This window comes from Oreochromis niloticus, linkage group LG16 (assembly GCF_001858045.2).
Source record: "Oreochromis niloticus isolate F11D_XX linkage group LG16, O_niloticus_UMD_NMBU, whole genome shotgun sequence".
Taxonomy (NCBI): domain Eukaryota; kingdom Metazoa; phylum Chordata; class Actinopteri; order Cichliformes; family Cichlidae; genus Oreochromis; species Oreochromis niloticus.
In genome coordinates, this window is record NC_031987.2 from 12,207,867 (window position 1) to 12,232,507 (window position 24,641).

At 39.1% G+C, this 24,641-nt stretch overlaps 1 protein-coding gene across 5 annotated transcripts; it reads left to right on the forward strand.

The window, feature by feature from the left end:
• The first annotated feature begins 730 nt into the window (after positions 1–730).
• ccdc138 (coiled-coil domain containing 138) lies at positions 731–19,442 on the forward strand. 5 transcript variants are annotated; one of them, XR_003216917.1, is made up of 15 exons: positions 732–1,099; positions 1,484–1,523; positions 2,304–2,418; positions 2,510–2,604; positions 2,734–2,897; positions 4,616–4,753; positions 4,948–5,067; positions 5,418–5,495; positions 5,706–5,825; positions 6,324–6,458; positions 6,608–6,724; positions 8,448–8,616; positions 11,109–11,286; positions 15,582–15,720; positions 16,926–17,061. XR_003216917.1 is itself a non-coding variant. In XM_005451948.4 (15 exons), the coding sequence occupies exons 1-15, from the start codon at positions 1,019–1,021 to the stop codon at positions 17,050–17,052; spliced, it is 1,812 nt and encodes a 603-aa protein (XP_005452005.1). In that variant the 5' UTR covers positions 732–1,018; the 3' UTR covers positions 17,053–19,442. The 5 variants fall into 5 exon arrangements, 4 of the variants coding, with proteins under 4 accessions (XP_019208945.1, XP_005452005.1, XP_005452008.1 ...); XM_005451948.4 differs by having other exon boundaries at positions 11,109–11,282; positions 16,926–19,442; XM_005451949.4 differs by having other exon boundaries at positions 733–1,099; positions 2,516–2,604; positions 11,109–11,282; positions 16,926–19,442.
• The last annotated feature ends 5,199 nt before the right edge of the window (positions 19,443–24,641 follow it).

Sequence of the window (24,641 nt, forward strand, 5' to 3'; positions counted from 1 at the left end):
TTAGCTTTTTAAACCAAATATAGCGATTTAAAGGCAAGTAATAAGAGAGGAGTTATGTCGAATGTACTTCATTCAAAGGGCTTTAGAGGATTGACTTATACACGATTATACTATATTCATAAAATTGCTGAATAAAATCAACTTTTTTGATAAGCTTTGTTGATTTCTTTTTTTAAAGCTGCTGAAAAAATGGTGCTTTACTGTTTGCATTAACCTAACACTAGTGAACACAGAAAGGGTGGATCAAATGACTACACACTGCTGGAGAAATTAGAGAATATCACTGATGACTATGCTGATCAAACATTCATCCTCCGCACCTGCTGTCACTTATCGTCCTGTACTTCTCTCTTTTTATTTGGAGCAATAACTCTTTTCTTTGAGCAATATTCTTCTTCTTTTTCTTTCGACTGGTCCCTTTAGAGATCACCACAGAGGATTATTTGCCTCCATTTTACCCTATTCCTAGCATGCCCCTCTGTTACACCAACCCTCTGCATGTCCTCAGCACTACATCCATGCAACTCCTCTCAGGTCTTCCTTTTGTCCTCTCCACTCCTCCCTGCCTGCACTCTCTCCTTCACCTGGTTGGATGACCCCAGGTATTTAAACTCATCCACCTTCACTGCCTCTGCTCCTTGCAGCTTCACTGTTATACCTGTCTGCCTCTCGTTCACACATATGGATTACATTTAAAAGCCACTAGCTGGCGCCATTGTCCCCCACTAAACAGCGCTGGTGGCGTGGAAGAAAATGCGTCACGTGATTAATCATCCGCCAAATTTTGGATGGTGCTTTAAAGTTAGCGAACACAGTTGGTTAAGGACGTTTTCAAACATGTCACCAGTAACTTTACAGAATACGAGCTCAGAAAAAGTACCTTTGTCCACGATATGAAGAGGTTTTAATTGGAAAGTTTTAACCGGAAGTTGGTTTTATTTTTTATTTTACGTGAACTCGTGGGATAAAAGTGAAGAGGAGGAAGATTCAGTGGATTCTAACCACAGGAACAGTAGCTATGAACCAACATTTCAAGGATGCCGACTTGAATAACACCGTGGAAAAGCCTGAGCAGCAATATTTGGAGAGGAGGAAGCAGGTTTGACAATGTGAAGTACACAGTTAAGTTTTGTGGTGCAGTATCTTGGAAACGCTAACCGGTGCAAAAGTTGCCTGTCCATTCTTCTGTTTGTTCTCCGACCGACGTTTACCAAGCTTGTTTACATAGTTACTACTGGTTAAATGAACGTTAACCTACGCGTTTAAATCATTAATATCTGGTCTCCCATCCCTGTATCTAACTTCATAAGAAACAGACTAGGTTAACGTGTAGCTAGTTGAACACCGAGCCTCTGTATTTGTGGGTTACCAGCTGTGTATGTAGGCTTCATGTAAGAGTAGTCACCACGTTATTTGACAAATAGTTATATGACATTTTGTCTTTTTGCACCTATTTTCTAAAACATGTTGCACTGTCTTTTAGGTTCTACCTCCAAAGGGAACTACCACAGGAACCAGTGATGGTAAGTGTAGTCTGGGTGTCACATGCCCTTTTTGGGTTCCAACAGATCTTTAAGCATTATATATTTATTAAATATTGCACGTCACACCACATTTGTCTTCACTGGTTAACAGGATATTATTGAATATATAGCTTTTTTTCTATTTTAAAAATGGTGAAAAGCTTAAAAGCAAGTCCCAAATGCTGCTGTCAACACAGTGGGTTGCAATGTTCTGTACTGACAAAATGCAAAAGTTCAGAGAGTCTTGGGGAAATTACATTGTTGTTTTTGTTTTCTTGTTTGTTTGTTTTTAAGTGAAACAAAGTATATAGAGCTACTGCAGCTGGTAGCCCAGCTTTCTTTAAAAGAAATTTCAAGTGCAATTGTCCCATTGCTAAAAATTTGGTGTTTTGAAAAACATTCAACTGGTCTAAGCAAATTACTGAAGCTCTAAAACAGGGGTGGGCGGTTAATTTTCCCAAGGGTCACATGGGAAACTGGCACTGCTGTGGAGGCACACATGGGAAAGCTTATAAAGAGCTAAAATTCATATTTAGCGGAGTTGAGTTCAGCTTGTTAGTGCAGCCTCCTACAACAATCCCGGTTTCTCATGTGGGCCCTTGAGAAAACAAATTGCTGATATAAAATCTCACTGAGAGCTAGTTTTTCCATTTTGGACACATTTCTAAAGTTACACCACATATTGCACTTGCCACATCACATGTACGGACAGTGCTACACAAATTAAATAAATTACTGAATGACTATAATTATTATTTTTAATTATTTTATTTTTTTTAGACTTTGCACAAAGACTTGTTTTGACTGGTGGGTCCAAAGAGCTAAGCAAAGAGTTGAAATGCTACAACAGAGCTTTGCATGAACTGTTCAAAGCAGTCGCCAATCATCCTGAGCAGTAAGTGATCAGTAACACCATGGAAGTGTTTGCATGTCTATGATGACTTCTTTGAGCAAAACCTGTATGTGGTTGTGTTTGGTTTGATTTGGCACAGTTGTAGTCTGCATGGCAGTAATGAGGACCTGAGTGCAGACTCCACAGTAGTCCCACTTCAGGAGTCTCAGGTGCTGTTTACAGAAACAGGTATGTGTGTTTCACAGCCAGTAGTCCACTTTGTTGCCAAGGCAAATGTTTTCTGCTTCAATCAGAAGCTGAAATTATATCCTAAGTTCATTTAAAGTTTTCTTTTGATAACTTGATACTCTTGTCCAGATGTGACCTTGCCTTCCTATCTGGATGGTAGCTCTGGGTCCCAGGAGACTGAGAGTGACAGAGAGCTGCAGTGGGATTTCCAGTTTCCCAACTCATGTGACTCATCTTCCTTTGCACTAGTCAAGATTTACCGTGAAATGATGACCATACACAAACAGCTAAAGGTTTGCACATTAGTATTTCTTCCTCTCATAATACAGGGAGTGCAGAATTATTAGGCAAATGAGTATTTTGTCCACATCATCCTCTTCATGCATGTTGTCTTACTCCAAGCTGTATAGGCTCGAAAGCCTACTACCAATTAAGCATATTAGGTGATGTGCATCTCTGTAATGAGAAGGGGTGTGGTCTAATGACATCAACACCCTATATCAGGTCTGCATAATTATTAGGCAACTTCCTTTCCTTTGGCAAAATGGGTCAAAAGAAGAACTTGACAGGCTCAGAAAAGTCAAAAATAGTGAGATATCTTGCAGAGGGATGCAGCAGTCTTAAAATTGCAAAGTTTCTGAAGCGTGATCATCGAACAATCAAGCGTTTCATTCAAAATAGTCAACAGGGTCGCAAGAAGCGTGTGGAAAAACCAAGGCGCAAAATAACTGCCCATGAACTGAGAAAAGTCAACCGTGCAGCTGCCAAGATGCCACTTGCCACCAGTTTGGCCATATTTCAGAGCTGCAACATCACTGGTGTGCCCAAAACCACAAGGTGTGCAATACTCAGAGACATGGCCAAGGTAAGAAAGGCTGAAAGACGACCACCACTGAACAAGACACACAAGCTGAAACGTCAAGACTGGGCCAAGAAATATCTCAAGACTGATTTTTCTAAGGTTTTATGGACTGATGAAATGAGAGTGAGTCTTGATGGGCCAGATGGATGGGCCCGTGGCTGGATTGGTAAAGGGCAGAGAGCTCCAGTCCGACTCAGACGCCAGCAAGGTGGAGGTGGAGTACTGGTTTGGGCTGGTATCATCAAAGATGAGCTTGTGGGGCCTTTTCGGGTTGAGGATGGAGTCAAGCTCAACTCCCAGTCCTACTGCCAGTTTCTGGAAGACACCTTCTTCAAGCAGTGGTACAGGAAGAAGTCTGCATCCTTCAAGAAAAACATGATTTTCATGCAGGACAATGCTCCATCACACGCGTCCAAGTACTCCACAGCGTGGCTGGCAAGAAAGGGTATAAAAGAAGAAAAACTAATGACATGGCCTCCTTGTTCACCTGATCTGAACCCCATTGAGAACCTGTGGTCCATCATCAAATGTGAGATTTGCAAGGAGGGAAAACTACACCTCTCTGAACAGTGTCTGGGAGGCTGTGGTTGCTGCTGCACGCAATGTTGATGGTGAACAGATCAAAACACTGACAGAATCCATGGATGGCAGGCTTTTGAGTGTCCTTGCAAAGAAAGGTGGCTATATTGGTCGCTGATTTGTTTTTGTTTTGTTTTTGAATGTCAGAAATGTATATTTGTGAATGTGGAGATGTTATATTGGTTTCACTGGTAAAAATAAATAATTGAAATGGGTATATATCTGTTTTTTGTTAAGTTGCCTAATAATTATGCACAGTAATAGTCACCTGCACACACAGATATGCCCCTAAAATAGCTAAAACTAAAAACTACTTCCAAAAACATTCAGCTTTGATATTAATGAGTTTTTTGGGTTCATTGAGAACATGGTTGTTGTTCAATAATTAAATTATTCCTCAAAAATACAACTTGCCTAATAATTCTGCACTCCCTGTAGAATAAATAAAGCTCTATGTCCAGAATTGCTCAATCAATTAAAATGAAGAAACCTTACAAACATGGCATGTTAGGTATTTCGTTTTTTATTGTGCTGAAGCTGTAGACTCAGCATGCATTTGTGTGTTCACAGGCAGAGCGACAAAATCAGCAGCAGCGGGAGAGAGAACTGCATGAGAGAGAAAGGAGGCTAAAACGGCAAGAAGAGGCTTTTCTGAAGCTGGCTGGGATGAAAGAGATGGTCCACAGCCGCATTGTGACAATAGAGGAGGTTTGACACGAATAAAACATCATATTACATTAAAAAGAAGGGACGTGTTCTTCACCACACATAGTTCCCTTTCCTTCCACCTTCTATATAACCATCCATGCACTTACAGGCCTTACAGGCCATGGATTATTCCCTAAGGTGTGACTGGTATCTTCATTTTGTGTGAATGTTCAGTTATGTGTGCATCTCACCAGAAACACCAGCATGAACTGAGCCGGCTGCAGGACCTTCTTCGAGAGAAAAACAAAGAAAACAAGAGGCTTAAAAGCAACTTTGAGACAATCAAGGATCTCAATGATAACATGAAGAAGCAGGTTGGAATTGGTTGCATTCGTAAAATTTCTAATCTAGGTCTGAACATTTCATAAACATAATTATTTTCAACTTTTGAATGTCATATTCAAAATGAAGATGATGGCATCTTCAAAGTTACCATTCAAATCTTCCCAAAAATGAAGTAAAAGTTTTCTTACCAAGCCAGTAGCTTGTTGATCCAGAGGAGGGCGCTACAACATAACATATCTGGAAGTTCACTAATATGACAGTGGATTAGGATTGCTTTGTCTACACTTGTTTTGTTGATCTAAGTGCTTTTGGGGAATTTATATTGCAACAGCACACTGATAGTCATTGTCTTTTTTTTTTTTTTTTCTCAAATCAACAGTTGAATGAGATCAGTGAACGAAATAAGAGGCTGGAGAGCCAATCCAAGAGGGTGCAGGCTCGGCTTGAAAATCTTCAGGTAACAACAAATATATCAGTGCAGAAAAGGCCGTTCCTTCATGTTTTATATGAAAAGCCTTCAAGTTGTGACGTTTAGTCTCACAATCAGTTTTCAGCATCTAATAATGAGAGTTGAATAATGGAGGCCATTCTGATATCTGTTATCTTTAGTAAATAGACAAAACAGATATTGACATTTACTTTTTTGGCTTTTTTTTATTATTTTAAGAGGAAATATGAGCACAATTTAGCAACAAGAAGCTGCAACAAAGGGATTATTAAGAGTACCGAGTGTTTTAAACCTTGCAACAAGGAGAAAGCAACAGCTTCTGGAAAACCCAACAACAAGGTACTTCATCTACTCTGAGTGCGTCTCTGTGTGTGGGAGTAGGACCGGGGGGGTTGTTTGTTTAACAGTTAAATGTACTACCAATCAGCAGGATTTACAGATTTCCTCTAATTACAGCCATGTTACTTAATTTATCGTTAATGTGTTTAGTGAAAAACGCTGCACATGGTTTAGTGTGGTTAGACAAACACTAACACAGCTCTTTACACATACCCGGAAAGGAAATGGTACAACAGCCCTTCTCCACAAACCACACGCATACTTCCAACTGACATGATAAATCATAGTTTGTGATTATGTTAAGTTATCATGACTGCTGTTGATGAAGATAGATATACAGAGTTGGATACAGTTATATCCCTGCTGAGAAAGCTGGCTTTGTCAAACTTTTATTGCTTTATTTTCTTTTTTAACACTTTTTCTTTGCATTATATTTGAGCTGGGAGAGGCCTAATAAACACAGCAACTGCAACTTATTTTTCACCCTTGTTCCTTCAGGGCAGCGCAACTCCCTCTCCACTGAAGCTCATGGCCTTTCTGCTGGAGTGGGTGCTTGATGTAACAGAAAACAAAGTGGAAGGTGTAGGCCGGTGTCTGCCTTCAGAGGTTCTGCTCAGCGAAAGATGCCTCAAGGTGGTGTGCTCAATGCAGCTTTGCTCTGATCTTTGCATTTCATCCCAGCTGTATTCCAACACACAGTTGGTGTCACAATAACAAAAAAGCAGGAGATGATGAGACGTGGACAGAGTTTGATTAGACATAACATATCTTGGGTTTCTTAGGTGCTGCCGTTATTAGCAGACCAGCTTCATCACACGCCTTTGTCAGAACCTAAGCTCCTCCTCAACCTGCTTCGCCTCATTTACTCTGCTTTGAGACACTTGGACAACAGCAGGCAGGTAAAGATAATATTTTTTCTGTGAGCAAGCTGTGTTGTTAGAGCAGGTAATTTTTAGATCCACCAAGGAACTTACTGTATTATATTATGGACAGTAGGACATGTGGAGCATGACATTTTTACCGGAATTCAGCTAAAAAAAATAATAATTAAACCTTTGGCCATGCACGATATTTATTAGGAAATGTTCTTGGTGGGTTGTTGAAAGAAATGTTACGCTATGACTATTTAAGCTCTGGCTGAGATCATTATAAACAAAGTCTAACACAGTCACTATTCTTTTTCATGAAACTTTTAAGCGTGTGTTCACTGTGAGCGAACAAGCCAGTGCTGAAAAAACGTTGCCAAGACAGTGACCTTCAGGGGGGATGGTTTGTTTTTCTGCAAGAAAGACAAAATGGGCTGCATCTTGTTTATATGATCTGCCACTGTTTAAAAACTAAATCTCCCGCATAGCTGCCTGAAAGGACATTAATCTAAGTAACAGCCGCTTTATTCCTAAAACATTGCTTCTGGACACTTTTCAGCTGCAGTGTTATTCCTGTTAATAGATAAGCTTTGCTTTTAGAAAGTAAGAACACAGCAGGGTGAGATTACAATCTATAACAAGATGCAGGTAATTCTGTGGCCTGGCTCATTCATTTTTCATTGGCCTTTATAAAGGTGAGTATTATTCTGCTAGCAGAAAGCTGCTGGACCCCATTTCAAAATATGAGGCTGGCTCTAAAGTTGACGCAGTTTTTCCCTCCCCACACATCAGAGGTACACATTGACTTCAAGCGGGGGATATCCACTTTATCGCTACATCTCCCTTCACACTAAGGAAGGCTTTCTTGTTTGGTAGTCCTGTCGAGTTTCATCTTGTGTTTACATGAGATGCTTGGTTTTCTGAAGTCCTCTGCCTGTATGTGTGTCAGAGTCTAGACTCTAGACATTTGAGCAGGCTGTCGCCGTTTTTGTGGCTCTGATAAGGGTGTGTGTCCTTCTCCTTATCCGGCCACAAGCCCCTCAAGAGTCCTAGATAACAAACACTGTACATCAGCATTTTCTATCTGAATGTGAGACATTATTAAACCGTGGCCCAATCCCATTTGCAGACTTGGACTGCAATTTTCATGCTCGTATGAAGTCCTTACCAGCTGCCAGTCATCTGGTCTCAGTCCCAGCTATGAGCTTGGGTTCAGCCTATACCAACTGTCCTTATCCACTTACTTTCTACCGTTTCCAATCTTCCAGCCTTAAGTCCTTGTCACTAGTCCTGCTACAGGGAGCTTGGGCCCGTTAAACCACTTGATTCCTTATTGCTGAATAATGTGTTCCCTTTATATGATGAATACCAACTGGCTTTGAGCCAAAACACATAGATGGAGAAACAGATGACCTTAAGATGAGGGTTCTTGGTGAACCAGTGGAGACCTTGGGGAAAGGGAATAGAAGACCACCAGCTCTTCAGCTTTCAAAATACATAAATCTTGGATAGTAGCTGTAGTTTACTGTGCTGATTTATTAGATCCATCAGTTATGGAAAAGTTGCAGAAGAAGCCTGCTGGCTCCCTGTCAGGCTGACCTTGTATTTTATACACTAGCATTTGATGAAGATCATTGTAGGCATGTAATTTCTGTTTTGACAGTTATATAACAAAAGTAAATGATTGCAGGCACAGTTGCTGATATTGTGCAATGGCCAGAGCATCTAAGTGTGTGTTTCTGTGTATTTTACCCAGCATGTAGCACCATCTGCTACTCTGCAATGGATAGGAGAGGAAGTGTCAAAGCCTGCAGAAGATTCAGATCACCCTATGAAAGCAGCTGGAAGTTGGCCTCTTTACCGAAGCCCTTGTCCTCATACACGGATCCTTTCTGTCCTCATTATCTTCAGCACCATCACACAAGGTATTAATGAAAACACGTGTATATATACATATACTCCTCAAAAATTAAAAGAACATTTTGAAAGCACATCAGATCTCAATGTGCAGTGAGCACAGGACCCAATACAGAAAGTCTGGCTCTCAGGCTACTCTCATGAAGTCTGTTTCTGATTGTTTGGTCAAAAATATTCACACCAGTGGCCTGCTGGAGGTAATTTTGTAGGGCTCTGGCAGTGCTCATCATGTCCCTCCTTCCTCAGAGGAGCAGATACCATTCTTGCTAATGGGTTAAGTATCTTTTACAGCCCTGTGTAGCTCTCCTAGAGTAACTGCCTTTCTCCTGGAGTCTCCTCCATGCTCTTGAGACTGTGCTGGAAGACACAGTGAATCTTCTGGCAATAGCACATATTGATGTGCCATCCCAGGAGTTGTACTATCTGTGCAACCTCATCATGCTACAAATAGTGAAACTAACCCTAGCCAAATGCAAAACTAATGAGAAAATAAATTAAAAAGATGGTTGGGGGGGAAAAAAGGCAGAGGCCTCCACCTGTAAAACCATTACTGTTTTGCGGGTTGCCCAATTATTGTCTCTAGTGCATCTGCTGTTAATGTCATTAACACCGAAGCAGATGAGACTGATTAACAACCCTGCTCTGTTACTTAAATGACCAGATCAATATTCTAGAAGTATAACTGACTTGATGCTATGCTCTGATTTAAAGTGTCCCAGCGTATGTATGCATAGGACCATACTTTTAAAAAAAAAAATATAAGTCACTACTGTCTTTTCTGAGAAGATTAGAAGATATGCCTTGCTCTATATAGTTGAACCTGGGTCAAGGTTTGTTGTCTGAGTGCAGACCTAAATATTAAGTTGCTGGATGGATTTACATGATTTGTTTGTTCCTAAACAAAGCTTAACTAAGACAGTAGAATGGTAAACATTTCCTGCTAAATGTTAGGATATTGGCATCGTAATGATTGGCATCATGTTACACTAACATGTTATTCTTCCATCCACAGTTTATATATTGACAGTGAGTGATGGGGATTGTTTTGGATCTAAACTCACGGCTGGGTTTGATAAGGAAAATCCTCAGATCACGGAGCTGCTAGCATTGCTTCAGGTTCTTGGCCCTCTTCCGTTACGTGCAAATATTCTAAAAGGGCAAGGAGCTCTTTGCCCTTCCACTCTATAAATCTTGGTTGGCTCTCTGGGTTCAGCCCACAAACCTGACAAATCCTGACAGATTTTATGAAACTCTTTTCTAAAATGACCTTCCGTCTGCTCGAGGGCTCCCTCAGCACATCAATGCAGACTGTTTTCTGTCAATCTGCCTACCAGGTTTCTCTTTTTTTTTCTCCTTGTGGATTGTTGAGGAGCCAAATTAACTGTAATAAAGAGATATTTCTTCTCCTTTGCTAATTGCTCATTTTTATATATAACAAACTCAGGCACTTAAACTAACAAAGCTTGGCTTTTATCATATGTCAGGTAAAATGTGAAGCTTTTGGAAATTTGAAAATAACTTTGTCAGAGGACTGTAGCCATTACATCCAAAGTACAGTGGAGAGTTGTGAGTTAAGTGGGAGAAGATAGGAAACAGCTGGTGAATGAGTACTTCCCATGTGTAATGCATCTAATGCAAAGGGATACACTAAGAAACGTCTCTGCCTCAGTGAGTAATCTAACCTCAAATAAGTAATCATACAGTTAGAACCATAAGTATTTGGACAATTACAGATTTTTTTATGTTTTTGCATCTGTACAACAATGGATTTTATAACAGCAAAGATGTGATTGAAGTGCAGATTTTCAGCTTTAATTCAAGGGATTCAGTAAGTTTTGCATTAACGGTTTGGGAAATACAGCCATTCTTACACAGTCTTTCATTTTTAGATGTTCAAAAGAAATTGAACAAGTGACTGACAAGAAATGAACTTGCATTTCGTAGCTGTTCACTGGACCTCCCAATATGAGGCTCAATACAGTCAATAGCCAAAGACTTAAACATTTGCATGTTGTTTTGTTTTCTTTAAATTAACTATACAGTTTGTACAAGCTGTTTTTATGTATGTAAAATTCTCTGCAAGAACAGAAAACGATGAAAATGGTGGGGGTGAGGCTACCGAGGCGGTCAACACGCTTGAAATGAACAGGTGGAAACCTTCAAACAAAATTTGATGAAATCTTCCACTGAGCTGTTACCCTTGATAAACATGTGTTTAAAAAAACATGTATGTATGTAAATATATTAAAAATGATTAGTAATACTATAAATTATAATTGTCATTATTATTTTTAAAATTATTGGAAAAAAATCATTAAAACAACAAAAACAGCGACTTTAAATGTAAAAAACAAACAAACAAACTTATTATTTTTACATATTTTAAGACCATAATTTCAACTGAAAGACCAAACTGCCAATGGGAGGTTGAAATGTGTCATTTTCAACTAAACACCTGGAGTGTTTTTGACTGTTTCTACTTTACTCTTTTCATGTGCAGCTGATGTGCTGTCCCAGGCACTTGAAAGTCTCTATAGAGAACTGATGAATGAGGAGAGTCGAGGGCTGTTCATCCACTATGGAGGAGTGCAGAGGCTGCTTTCAGTGCTTCGGGGGAGTCGCACAGGGCTCAACATGCCTATAGACATTCTGATGAAACTCAGTGAAGAGTCCTGTAAGTAGGCTTGTTTTGTGGTAAACACTTTTAGATGAATGGTTATGGTGTGTTTTTTCCAATGCAGCTCAGAGCAAAGAAAGGTTTACAGTAAGAGGCTTTGGCTTCCATTGTAAAACTCATTTAATGAATACTGGTTGTTGAGACCTATTTTTAGTGTATATAATGATGTGACTCACATTTTCTGTAGCTTAACAATTAAAGCGTTCTTCTGGTACATTTAACCTAGAAGGGTCAATGCAGATCAGTTCATGAATGTTGATACATGTGCCTGCTGAGTGGCAGTAGTAGTAGTTTTGCATTTGCATTGAGTAGCAAGACATTTTGCATGCCAAATGTTTTTGGGCATGGTAGTAACCCCAAGTTGCTCTCTGATGCATCCATCAGAGTATGAATATGTGTGAATGTTAGCTAGAAAGCACTTAGGTAGAAAAAGCACAGAAATAAAGTGCTTGTATGAATGGATGAATGAGGCAAGTTTGTATAAAGCACTTTGAGTACTCTGAGTTAAAAAGTGCTGTATAACAACCAGTCCATTTACCATTCAGTCATTGGTATCCCTCACCCTAGGAAATAATTAAAAAGTGGAAATGTGATACATGAATACTATCTGTCAATGTGAATAACTGTAGTCTGTTTATTTAAATGATATCTGTCAATGTGAAACTGTAGTCTGTTTATTTAAATGATTATACCTTATACTACAGTCATTACAAAAACAGTTTCACAACTGAAAACCTTTTTAAATCTAAGATACTTGGTCTTTGCACAGTGTTAGAAGATATTAAAATCTACTGATGTTCTGTTATCTGACAGTTTAATGCTGTTTGAGTTGGTCTGTGATTTGTTTTGTGTTTGTTTTTTTTAATCCAGAATTGCTTCTTTAAAGCTATCAGCAATTATATTTTAAAAGAACATTCACAAAGGAAGCAAGGGTCAGCAACATGAAACCATAGACCCTCACTGGCATTAACCAACTCCAAGCAATGACAAGCAAAATAACCACAGACAACACAAAGTGAGCATGTTCTGAGTTAAACTTTTCTGAACTTCAAGGTGAAACTTTAAAGTAACTACTAATGACAGTGAGGGCTACTGCTGATTGAAATGTTACAGGGTGGTAAAGACATTAGAGAGTTACCTAGGCAACTGGACCTTGGAATGTCCAGGACCAATAATTAGCTACAAACCAATGCACAATGAAAGAATGACTTCCTGTAAGGACATCCCATAATAATGGTAAACGGGTAATTATTTAACAAAAATTCAGTGTTTAAAAAGCAACAATACAAGTCTGATTTTTTTTCTTTTCTTTAATCCACACAAAATCAAAAGTATATATACTGGCTCAATCTTTTGAGGCCTTTTAACATCTCACTAGTGATCATGATGGACTATAACCGGTAGTTTCTCTTTACCAGCTTTACCAACTGATTGACCAATAGATTTACACAAGTTGGGAAGGGCACTTGAAGCCATTTCTAAACAATTGCAGATTCCATCATTTCAACAAATTGAACATGCATATGAGTTGTTTAGATGTGTCACCAGCTTGCCAAGGTCTTGGGGAGAACAACCACATTTTTACCCTTAGATGAGGCTCAGGAACAACCAAGGCTCAAGCTTGGAAGGAATTGGAAACTGTTGGAACACCAGTGCCCCTGTCCACAGTAAAGCTGGTTTTACATTGGACTTGAGAGGGTGTCGCCCAACAAAGGAGGCGCTAAAGACCTCAGTAAATGTCAGGCTTTCAAAGAGCACTGTACCAGCTGTCAAGCATGGTGGTGGTAGTATCATGCTCTATGGCTGTTGTGTGGCCAGTGGTACTGGTACATTTTTCGAAGTGGATGAAATCGTGAAAAGTAAGGGCTACATCCAAATTCTTTAACTTCTTCTTAACTCAACAGCTACACATTTAAAACTTGGACATGTCTGGGTATTCCAACATGACAATGATCACAAACGCATATCAAAATTGGTTTCGGAATGGATAAAGCATGCACATTTTCAGCTGCTGGAAAGCTCCAATGTCAACCCTGTTGAAAATTTATGGATTACGCTTTAAGGCAGAGTCTGTGCCAGGAAACCGACCCATTTAAATGTCCAAAAAGAGTGGTCAGATAACCAGAATTATGCCAGAAACTTGGTTGGGTGCTGAGGACAACTAACCAAATGATAGTAGGGGTTAAAAGACCCAAATTACCATGACATTCATGTCCAAGATGGGTGTATGTAAACCTCTGACCACAACTAAGTTCTTTTTCCTATTCCTATTATAGGATGAGTTTTCTAAAAGTGTACAGTTTGTTCATTACAGTTGGAGGAAACAACACTGTTCCCAAAGACTTTACAAAAAAAAAAGAAGTGATGCAACACAGTGGTAAACAAGTCCCTCTCCCGACTTTTCTCAATTTAAAATAAGCACATTGATATTTTTCACTATTTTCAATAAAATGTAGAGTTAATTTTTTAAATATATTGCATTCTACTTTTATTTAGATTCTGCCGACTTCTTTGGAAACAACTTTTGAAATGCATGGTTCAAGTTTTATCTAGCTTATGAGACAATTTTAAAACTGTATAATTCATATTGCTTAAAAACTGGTTTTGATTGACAAAGCTGCTGTGATTACTTTGCTAACCCAGATTTATAGACTGCTGTGAATATCACAATTTTCTTTGAGTTAAAACAGGCCCTCCTGGTGTATCACTCCATATATTCCCCACATAAAAACCACATGTGAAAAAGTACGTTTTTGGGTTTTTCTTTTTTTTTCTTTTTTTTCTTTTTTTTTCTGAACTCACATCAATCATAAGTAGTGGTCAGGCAATAGATTTGGAAATCGTGGTCATAAAACCTTGGGCCCCTACCACTTTCTGTCTTACTTATTGGAAGACAAAAGAGTAGATGGAGGTGGACAAGGTTAAGATACCAGCTGCAGTGTGTTTTCATGGAAGGGTGAGTTCAGCAGGGTTATGAGCCGTATCATTTAAACTGCTGCATGCTAATAAACAGCAGGACCATATGCCAGAGGCGACTGGGGACTGAGGTCTGTGTGTTTGTATGTGTGTGCAGATATTTGTGTGTTTCAAGGGGATTGTAAGCCTTGCGAGACTTGCTAATTATTCTGTTTTACAAGCAGTAATGAGGGGAGATGGAAAAGGGCTGAGGAAGAGGGGGAAAGGTTTACACCTTAAGATTAGCAATAAAAAAAAAAATGTAAAAAGGTCCATTTATACACAAATGTACCAAACATCTGTGGTCAAACTGCCTCTTCTTGTACAGAGGTAGTCACATTCCCTACCGGTAACTCAGTCTTTTCAACTATTAACCCAGCATAGTTTTAAATAACAGGACCTTGGGGAGTTTTGGTGATAACACTGTTTATTCTACATTTGATTTGACTATATTAAAAATAAGTGTCTAATTGAAACATATAATTAGTTGGAGCCTTTACCTTCTGCTGCACTGGTGGATTATGTTTGTCTGTGTGGGCCATGTTTAAGCTTACATTAAAAGTCTGGAGTTAAAGGCAGTTTAAAAATGCTTAAATTTGAAATACGTCAAATGTACCTATAAGCTGTAAAATGAATACCAGTAGTATTCATTTTACCATAGTTATCCATAGTAATTTTGAGGGCAAGATATTGTTGGAAAAAGACTGACCAATCCATGTTTTCCTGCTTATCTTTGTCTTATTATCTTTCTATCTGTCTGATCCTTTCTTATCTAAGCCTGGTGCTATTCTTCCCCATCCAATCTTCCGCTGTGATTTGATGCCAGTAGCGCTGCTTCACCAGCCAAAAAAGTCCCTCTGTTGCTCAGATTGTATTCCCTCACTGCATGTGTGTTTTAACACACAGCTACTTTTTCAAGGAGCAGGAATGTGACTTTTAGCAGAAACAAATGTTTGTTTACTCGAAATCGTCTTCATGTTAAGGTCAACGTTTGCTGTTATTAATTTAAGAGATCTACAGCTCCCATCTGTGTGCGCTGGTGTTGTTGTCCTTTGTTTCATCTCCCTGTGTGAGTTTGTGTATGTTTGAGGTTTGAGGTCAAAGTTAAGTGACAATATGGAAATACAATGTTCTAAGAGACACTCTGACCAGCATATGTGTTCCTGTTTTGCTGTGTTATTCGTGGTTTGTTGGTGTGTTCGTGTAGTTTTCTTGCTGGCAAAATTAAGCTGATAATTCCCATCTCTTTAGAAGTTTTGACATTGAATAAAATGTGTTGCAGATCATCAGAATTGCCTTGATAATATCCTGCTCTCTTTGCTTTTGTTTTTGTGCTCATAGGCTACTTAAATTCCTTTCTGGATGCATGTAGCTGTGAAGAGTTTTTCCAAACAGCTTCCTTGCTCCTTAAAAACTCTCATCTGGACCTCCCATCTTTGGAGAAGTTCTCCATCCTTCTGCAGAAGCTCTCCAACATCAGGTAGACAAAGTGATGTCCATATTAAACATTAAACATGGAAGCATTTCTCTGGGCATTGCTAAAAACTACCTGCCTGCTTGGATTCATGTGTTTACGTTTGACTTCATGGATAGAAATATTTAACAGCCAATCAGCATTTGAATAGAAGATTTAGTGGAAGTGAACATGTCTTGCAACATTTATTTTGTGTATTGTCACGACTTACTCCAGGAATACACGAGATTTGTCTTTGCATCTTCAACATGGTTTTGTTCATCCTTTGCACAGCTTCAGATCACAGCTTTTTGCTTTTACCCTGGATATAGGATGCTCTTTCACTCATTTTCAGTCCAGTCCTAGTACTGCACCATTTTTAAAGGAATGTTTTCTTTTATTTATTGGGTTGGAGATCAGTAGCAAAAGTTTTATGGAGTGTTTCATAAAATTTCTAATTTCCAAATTCAAAATGTTTGGTTCAAATCATCATGAATCTGTATGAAGGAGGTTGGGAGGAAGGTATAACGGCTTTGTCATGGTTTGGGGCTGCATTTTAGCTTGTGATCCCAATTACACTGCCAGTGCACTAAAAGTGCACCTCAATAGAAAGTGACCTAATCAAACACTCTCAGAGCCCAGACCGCAACATTATTGAAGCGGTGTGGGATCATTTTGACAGAGAATGGAACAAAATGCAGCCAAGATCCAAAGAAGAGCTTTGATTGTGCTTCAAGAAGCGCATTCAAGGTTGGAGATCTATTACCGAAGACTACTGAAAGAAATTACAAGAAAGCTTGACTATAAAAGCTCAGGCTGTGTCGAATAATACATTTGGTCATAACAAATATTGACTTTTAAGCTTATTAGAAAGTTGTAAACACTAAATTTGCTTCATAGATCCTGTTTTCATGTATATTTACAGGTTTTATTAAACCTGTTTTCCTTAAAAGATATAAAGAAATGAGGGGTGGGCGCAAGACCTTTGCACATTACTATATTTTAAGGGGTAGCTTGCTAGCATTTAGCATATTAGCAGTCTAATAAAACAACCTAAACAATGTCCCAAAACGTCTTATGTTGTGCCATGGAGCACTTATTTGTATTTTTGATATGCAACATTGGAGGCTAGAGACATAATGTGAAATTTGAAACGGCACAATAATGGACTTTGTTCACAGCAGGTAGAGACAAACCCTTTGTTTTTCATTTTCTTTTTTAACTTTTTCCAGGAAGAACCATCATCTGTTTGAACTTTCCTCCCTGCATCTCCAAATAGAAGAGCTGCATCACAAAACCAAAAACACACACGCTTTCCTCTGCCTGAACCTTAGATCGATCCTCCACAACATTAAATAACACATTTCTCATCATGTTGGTCTGCAGAAACTTATTCAAGATGACATCCCTTCTCCTTCACTATTTCAACACTTTCCCTGGATTCTGTTTGCTTTTTTCTTCTTTTTGAAAGATTTGCTTAAACTTCAAAAGTACATGAAAACAGCAGCTCCACCCTGGTTTACCTCAGATTAAAACTGGAGACATGCTTCCTTTATTAGTAATACAATGAAGTGTTTGTATTGTATTTGTCATAAGCACTTTGATTTAAAGCTGTGTATGTTTTAAGTCTTTCACCCATATTTTTTGTTTTCCAAAATGCAAATTGTTCTTTTTTTGGAGATCATAAACCCATTTTTCCATATAAAAGTGAGTGTCACTCTTGCCAAGAGAGGTTGTGACTGTAAAATGTTTTAATGGCAATAAACAAAAAGAACTGAAGCATATTAAGTTTGGATGGCACATGAAGTACTGAACCCCCCAACCCCCCTCTGTTTTGTATAAACTTGTCTCATTTCTTTTTTCCAGAGCAAGTCTGAGTTGACAGAGAGTAATAGTCTCAATATGAGATGCGCTAGTGGTGGTTGATGGAACGCACTGGAGCAATTACAGCTGATATTTCAAATATAATTGGGTCATGCTTTGGTGAATTTAAAGGTTATGCATTCAGGTTTTTTAATATCCGCAAAGCAAATCCTCAATTAATTACATTTGTTAAAGTGCAGACTTGCTCAGGTTAGGTTTTTTGAATGAAAGATTTCATCACGATGAAAGATTTGTGTTTTTAAATCATGTGTTTATGATTTAAACTGATTTAAATTTGCACATATTTGATTCACTGGTAAACATGACTCACTTCCTGGGAGGCAACATGTCATTTTCAGATAAGACTGACAGGTGATTTATATTTACATTTTCCTCTTGTTTCTCCCTGTGAAAATCTGAGCATCTTCTGCTCCTTCTATGTTTTTGTAGGTGCCATCATCTCCAAACCATTCATCACCACAGATCTCACTGGCATCTTGTAAATCTGTCTTTTCACTATTTCTGCAATCCTGTCACAAATTACCCCTGGCACTCATCTCCACCCACTCTAGCCTGCTGCACTCTTCTTCACCTCGTTTGTGCACTATACATTGCTTTAGTTTGATTGTTGAAACTCATCTACCTTCACTATCTCTACTCCTTGCATGTTCACCTACCTCTACAAATGTATTCTGTCCTGCTTCTGCTGACTTTCATACCTCTTCTCTTCAGTGCAGACCTCCACCTCTTCAGACTGTCTTCCAGGAGAGACTTCCCAGAGCCTCCTACCTGACCTCATCTATCAGCCTGTTCCTCGAATTTAAAAAAAAAAAAAAAAAAAAAAAAAAAAAAAAAAAAAAAGGTGCTCGGAGCCAATCCCTTATGAAATCCCACCCCCACCTTGAACCCCCCTGTCCAACCACACACTTCATCACTTTCTTACGTCCTGCACCAGCCTCACATACTTTGCTGCCACTGCTGACTTTCTCATAGTTACCACAGTCCCTCTCTTGGCACCCTATCATGCTTTCTTTAGATCCATAAAGACACTGTATAACACCCTCTGACCTGTGTAGTTCTCCATCAGCACTCTCAAAGCAAACATCACATCTGTAGAGCTCTTTCTCAGCATTGATCATCACCTCACCCCAACTCTTTGCCATGGCGTCTTAGCATGGCTCATCAACTTTGTGCATTTTATGTTTAATATATGTATTTTGTTGTGCCTGAAATGAACAAAAAAAAAAAAAAACTTATTCCATCTGTAGTGCATTTCTCTTCTCTTACTGTCCAGTTTCACATACAATTCACTATAAGCCTTTTCCTTTGCCATCTCTCTATGCTGTATATCCAGCCTCCCTGTACTACGGTCTTCTTCCTTCATCTCCCACTTTTTCTTTCCCAACCCCTTCCTTTGAATACTTTACTGTACTTCCTCATTACACCACCAAGTCTCCTTGTCCTCTTTCATTTGTCCAGAGGATACACCAAACCGATTCTTGGCAGTTTCTCTCAGCACTATGCCTGTACCTTCCCAGTCATTTTGTAACTCTTCATTACTACCCAGAACCTTTCTCAATTCCTTCCTGAATTTGGTGCAACATTCTTCCATTTTCAGCTTCCACCCTTTAATCCTTTCCTCTGCCTTCACTCACTTCCTGTTCTTGAAGTCTTACAGACTACCATCCAATTCTGCCTAATTGCAGAAAGCACCTCGCAGTGTATATGCACCACTTTAATCTGTGTATAAAGTCATTTGTATTTTTCTTTGTTACAAGGAATACCTGTGTTGTATCCGTCTTTGATGTTTTTCATGTCATGGGATGATAATGGATAACAATGTAGCTTTTGGCCAGTAGCTCTGTTATAAATAACCTACCTTCAAATCTGCTCTCATTCTCCTGATTCCTGCACGCTACAGAAGGACAAACCAATAAATCCACTTACATCTACTTATTTAAAGTAACAGACCCTAAAATTCAAAGCTTCAGGATTTTGCTTAAGAATTATAAAGAAACTTTTATTACTGTGTTTGATGTTGCACCAACAATTTTATTAATCAATTGTGTGAGTGATGTGTTTATAGTTAGAACTATAGAACAGGTCATTCTCACTCTTACACGTAGGGGCTTTAAATCATATGATATATCTTTATATCTCTATCTGTAGATCTATGGATGGATAGCTAGATTTCTCTCTCTCGCTCTCTCTCTCTGAGAGAGAGAGATTATTCGATTATTCCTGTATTCCTTTGTTGAAAGTAAATATTATATGTTTGTCCCTAGATATGAAAATAGGACTAGGAGTATCAGAAGACCAAATGTGGATGAAAATTATTTGCTTGACTTTTGCTTCACACTTTTGTAAGGTCAGCACACAAAAGAGTAAACTTAAAGTGTTTGTGGTAGCACATCAATATGTTCTGAATTTATCTTAGAGAAGTCTGAATAATTTAATCTTTCGGTTCAGGGCATGTGCTGTGTGGTTAATGAAATCTCTGTCAACATCAGCATGTTAAATCAGCTGTTTCATCCTCATCTGTCTCTCTTTGGACGTAGTACAGATTGAGCTGGAGCTCAACATCCATTCACTCATCACTTTCAGACTTCGTCAACTCATCTGTTGCTTTGGCAAAGCTGCAATCTGGCGATCTTGTGCAGAATGGTAACACGTACAGTCTGTGCCATTTAAACAGTGTTGTCAGATTAAAACAATGTTTCTCGATGAGCAGTCAAGTTATCCTGTAGGTACCACTGTTGTGGATATACATAGACCAACATTTTCCTGTTGGAAGCAGCCGTCAGAAGATGGGTAAACTGGTCATAAAGAGATAGACATGATCACTAACAATACTCGGGTATGTGTTTAAATGATGCTTACTTGGTACTAAGGGACCCCATGCATGGCAAGAAAATATACCCCACAGACTGAACAACTGATACAGGCAGAATGGATCCTTGCTTTCATGTTGTTTACACCAAATTGTGACATCTGAATGTCAAAACAGAAATAAAGACAGAACAAGCAATGTTTTTCCAATCTTGCCCAGTTTTGGTGAGCCTGTATGAAATTTTGGTCTTCTGCATACCTTAGTTGTAAAAAGTGGTTGTTTGAGTTACTGTTGCCTGAAGCAGTCTGGCTATTGTCCTCTCACCTCTGGCACTAACAACCATGTCACATGGAAAGTCACTTTCCTTCCCCCTTCTGTTGCTCAGTTTGAACTTGAGCAGGTCCTCTTCACCGCCTCTACACGCCTAAATGTGTGAGTTGCTGCAATGTAATTGGCTGATGAGAAAGAGCAGTTAAACAGGTTACCTTTTAATTACACCCCACAAAGATGTTTCTCTAGAACTAACCAAATATATCTTAAGTGTAGTTTATTAGCCTTAATGTGATCTTGTTCCCTTTGTTCTACTTTGACTGTACTGTAGTCAGCATGCAGTACTAATGAATGTTAAAAAACACTGTAATTGAAAAGAATGCAGAATCATAAAATATGCTATCGCTATCTTGTGGCTTCTCTCATTATAGGCTTTACAGTTCTAAGTGTTGCATTTGATTGTCTAAATCAAATGCAGTCAGATGCCAACACATTTAGACATTTCCAACATATTTATTTAAAAACACAATTTTGAATTATCTCAAGCATCTTTTTGTGCATTATATTCTGTGATTAAAAAGTGTTCTCATAGGTGCATGTTACACAACATAGTGTGATATGTAAGTGGCCAACAACTGTGTTATATACAGCTAACACAGATCTTTTCTCTAAGAGACTTCTGCAGCAACGTGACTGAAACGCTCCAACAAAGGATAGACAGAACTGATGGAACTCACTGTTGCTATTTATTTCAGCTAACTTTTCATCAGTGGAATTTATTGTAGCTGACATGAATTCAAGGTGCAGGACTCTTCAAACATTTTACAGCTGTCTTTCTACACTAAACGCGATGGGCGTTTGGCAGTAAAATGGATTTTGGACAGAGTATCACTCTAACGAGCCCTTGACTGCCTATGTGTCTATTCCAGGAACTGTCAACAGATGAATTATTTACGCTATGAGCCTGGTTCACACTGCAGTGTCTGGCCTGTGTTTCCTAACAGGCTCACGTCTTCGAGTCTACCCTGAACAATATCATCCGCACGACTTTATCCTCTGAACTTGATTTATGTTTGGGGGTTTTTTAGTGGTCCAAAAATTAAGAAAATTACCCCAAAAGTCGCCCTGCTCTGGTTTGGCTGGTAAACCTTATTAAAATGTTTTCTGGTAAGGGAGAAGCATCAGCACTTCCAGTCCAGCAAAACCTTAGAGCTGAGACAATCAGCAATTTAATGTGGCAGCCCACCAAATGTTTATTATTTCCACCAGCCACAATATGTGTAAATATACTCTTTAAGTAATGCAAAAAAAAAAAGTCCATGGAGGTTCTGGTAATATACCTGTAAATGAGCAATTGTGTGATGAGGCAAAGTGGAACCAGCTGTCAGGGTTTCATATATGGTGGAAAGGCTGGGGTTACACCAGTTTCCAACTTTGAGTTTGTTTTCGCTTCTGTCAAATGTCAAGCCTGATTTAAACCAGGGGATTTTCGTACATATTGCTTTGCCTGGTGTGTGTCCCCGTGCCTCTAAATTCTGTTTGTTTTTCTGCTTTTCACGATGTGCTGAAGGTCTGCATGTGATGGCTCTAACTCGTAAACTTTTCCTGTTGCTCAACATAACTGCGGAGTTGGTCAAAGGGAAAGAACAATATGAACGCTATTATTTTCGAATTTAACAGGAGTCCCAGATTTATATATTTTATGTAACTGTTTTGCTTCATCCTTCTGCTTGTGAGATGGAAATAGTTACAGCAACTAGCAGGATTTTATAAAAAGAGTCAAAGTTGGTTATGTGGTAGTGAGCTTTAGGGCTGTCATGAAGACTTTGGGCTCTGCGCATACAGGCCATCGGTGTCCCTCTGCTTTTAGTCTTAGTGCTGAGACGATCCCCTCCATATTCCAGGCATGTGAGTGCACCAGTCTTCAGTTGAAGAACTTTTAATTGCATGTGAACACATTTATCTGGAACTCCAGACAGACATTAGTTTAGATCCATAAAAGTTATAGAAAATACACCTGGCTGGGGTCTGGACACTACATGCTCTTTGATGTGTCTGCAGGTGAGTGACAGGGCTTGGTGTGTGCATGTTGGTGTTGCTGTCTGGCAAAGGCTTAATTACCCTCATGGTTGGCACTCCTTGCCCTGAAGAAGCTTTTTATGGCTTCATCCCTTGTCATATGAAAGGAAGCCATGCCAAGTGCTTTAGATGCAGTAACAGCCCCTGAAGACAAACACACCCCTCCTCACTACTACCCATGTGTACCTACTCTGTGTATGTGTGAGGACTGGAAGGCATATTTAGTGGGAAGGACTATTTGTGGTCAATTTTGAGTATTTGAGACAAGATGAGAGAGAGATCTCAATGCATCCCCGATGCCCCAAAGCAGCATCGGCATGTTTCCACTGCCAGCCAGAGTTTTGTTTTTTTGTTTTTCACCCAGCCTTAAGATCCCATTCCAGCACTCACACACACATACACACTTTATTGTTTGACTGAGGTCTATTCAATTTCTGGCACACACCCACACTAAGCAAAAGCCTGATAACAGAGATGTGTGCAGAGGTGATGACTGCCACTGCAGAGGAGAATGCCACGTGGATAGAGAAAAGTTCTTGTAGGTATCATCTATACTTAGATCTGCGTTTTTGCAGGTCAGGTTACATTATCTAAATGTTCTCAAACTGGAAGGATGACGCAAAAGCAAAGATCACAAGAGTTTGTATTCTTCATACTTTGGCAAGAACTAGTGATTAAAAGAAATACCTTGTACTGAGGCATGATAATAAGAAGTAATTATCCCGATAAAGAAAACAGTACTTTGGTTAGCAGTAGAAAGCAAGTAGGAAAGATCAAACATTTGAGGGAGAGATATAATGAGTCGATGAACTCATTGTGTTGTCTTGTCCTAAGGTCTTTTCCCAATAAAATCATCTTTCATTTGTCTAACCGTCTAGTTAATATGTCACATTTAATGACCTTTAATTTAATGTTGAATGAAGTGGAAAATGCTGCGATTAGTGATTTTCCATTTGGTGTTTTCAAGCCATTAACCAACCCTGTCAGTGTCAGCAGTAACGGCTGACTAACAGCCATCTGTGGTGAAGAACTTCATGGATTATTTACCACCCTGTATGTTTTCATTTCTGACATGATTCATGGCACATATGGTACTCTTTTTATGTATACTCAGTCTGTGTATTGACTGTTGTAGATTATAAAGTAATAATGATAAGTTATAATCCAAACTGAGTACTTTTTGTGTTCTCTTACTCCTGTCCCATATCTACATAGGTGATATATTAAAAGAAATATCAACGTAAAGTCCCTTAGTAAAGTGTTCTCTCACCCAGCAGATCATCTTCAATGCACCTTTGTATAGATTTTAGAAGTTCATTGGAACTTCATGCTCACAAAAGCCATTCCCCTCAAATATATTCTCTCAGTTGGTGTTTTGAAGATGGTTCTAGAGAGAGCTCCCTGACAGGCTGGTCAAAAAAGTGTTCATGTGAGCTAAGCTCTGGTGACTAAAATTAATACATGGGATATGTGTATCATATAATTTAGGGATAAGCGAAGGAGAATGGATGGATGGATAATTTCCAGCTCCCATCCAGCTGTTCAGTGCCACCTTGTGCTCTGCAGATTGGGGTAATGTCATCCTAAGGGGAAAAAATGGGTAAAGATGATCTCTGTGATGATTTGTTTTCTCTCCTTTTATACTGAAGAGAGTCTCCGAGCTGTTACAGGCCAAGATGTGGTTTTACACCCCTGGACAGGCTGCTAGTCTATGAAGGGTCCAACATACCAGGCAAAAGCACAAAATATACATTCATCCAACATATACTGTAATCACAAGTATACTGCGCCCTATAGCTCTGTTATAAAAACCGTCTACCTTCAAGTCTGGTTTCATTCTCCTTGTTCCTGAACGCTGCAGAAGGACAAACCAATGACTACACAAACAGATTAAAATACAATGCCA

Coding starts and splice junctions, on each gene's coding strand:
- ccdc138 (XM_005451948.4), top strand. CDS start 1,019: ATGAACCAACATTTCAAGGATGCCGACTTGAATAACACCGTGGAAAAG. Junction 5,826..6,323: donor CTGGAAAACCCAACAACAAG/GTACTTCATCTA, acceptor TTGTTCCTTCAG/GGCAGCGCAACTCCCTCTCC. Junction 11,283..15,581: donor GAAACTCAGTGAAGAGTCCT/GTAAGTAGGCTT, acceptor TTGTGCTCATAG/GCTACTTAAATTCCTTTCTG.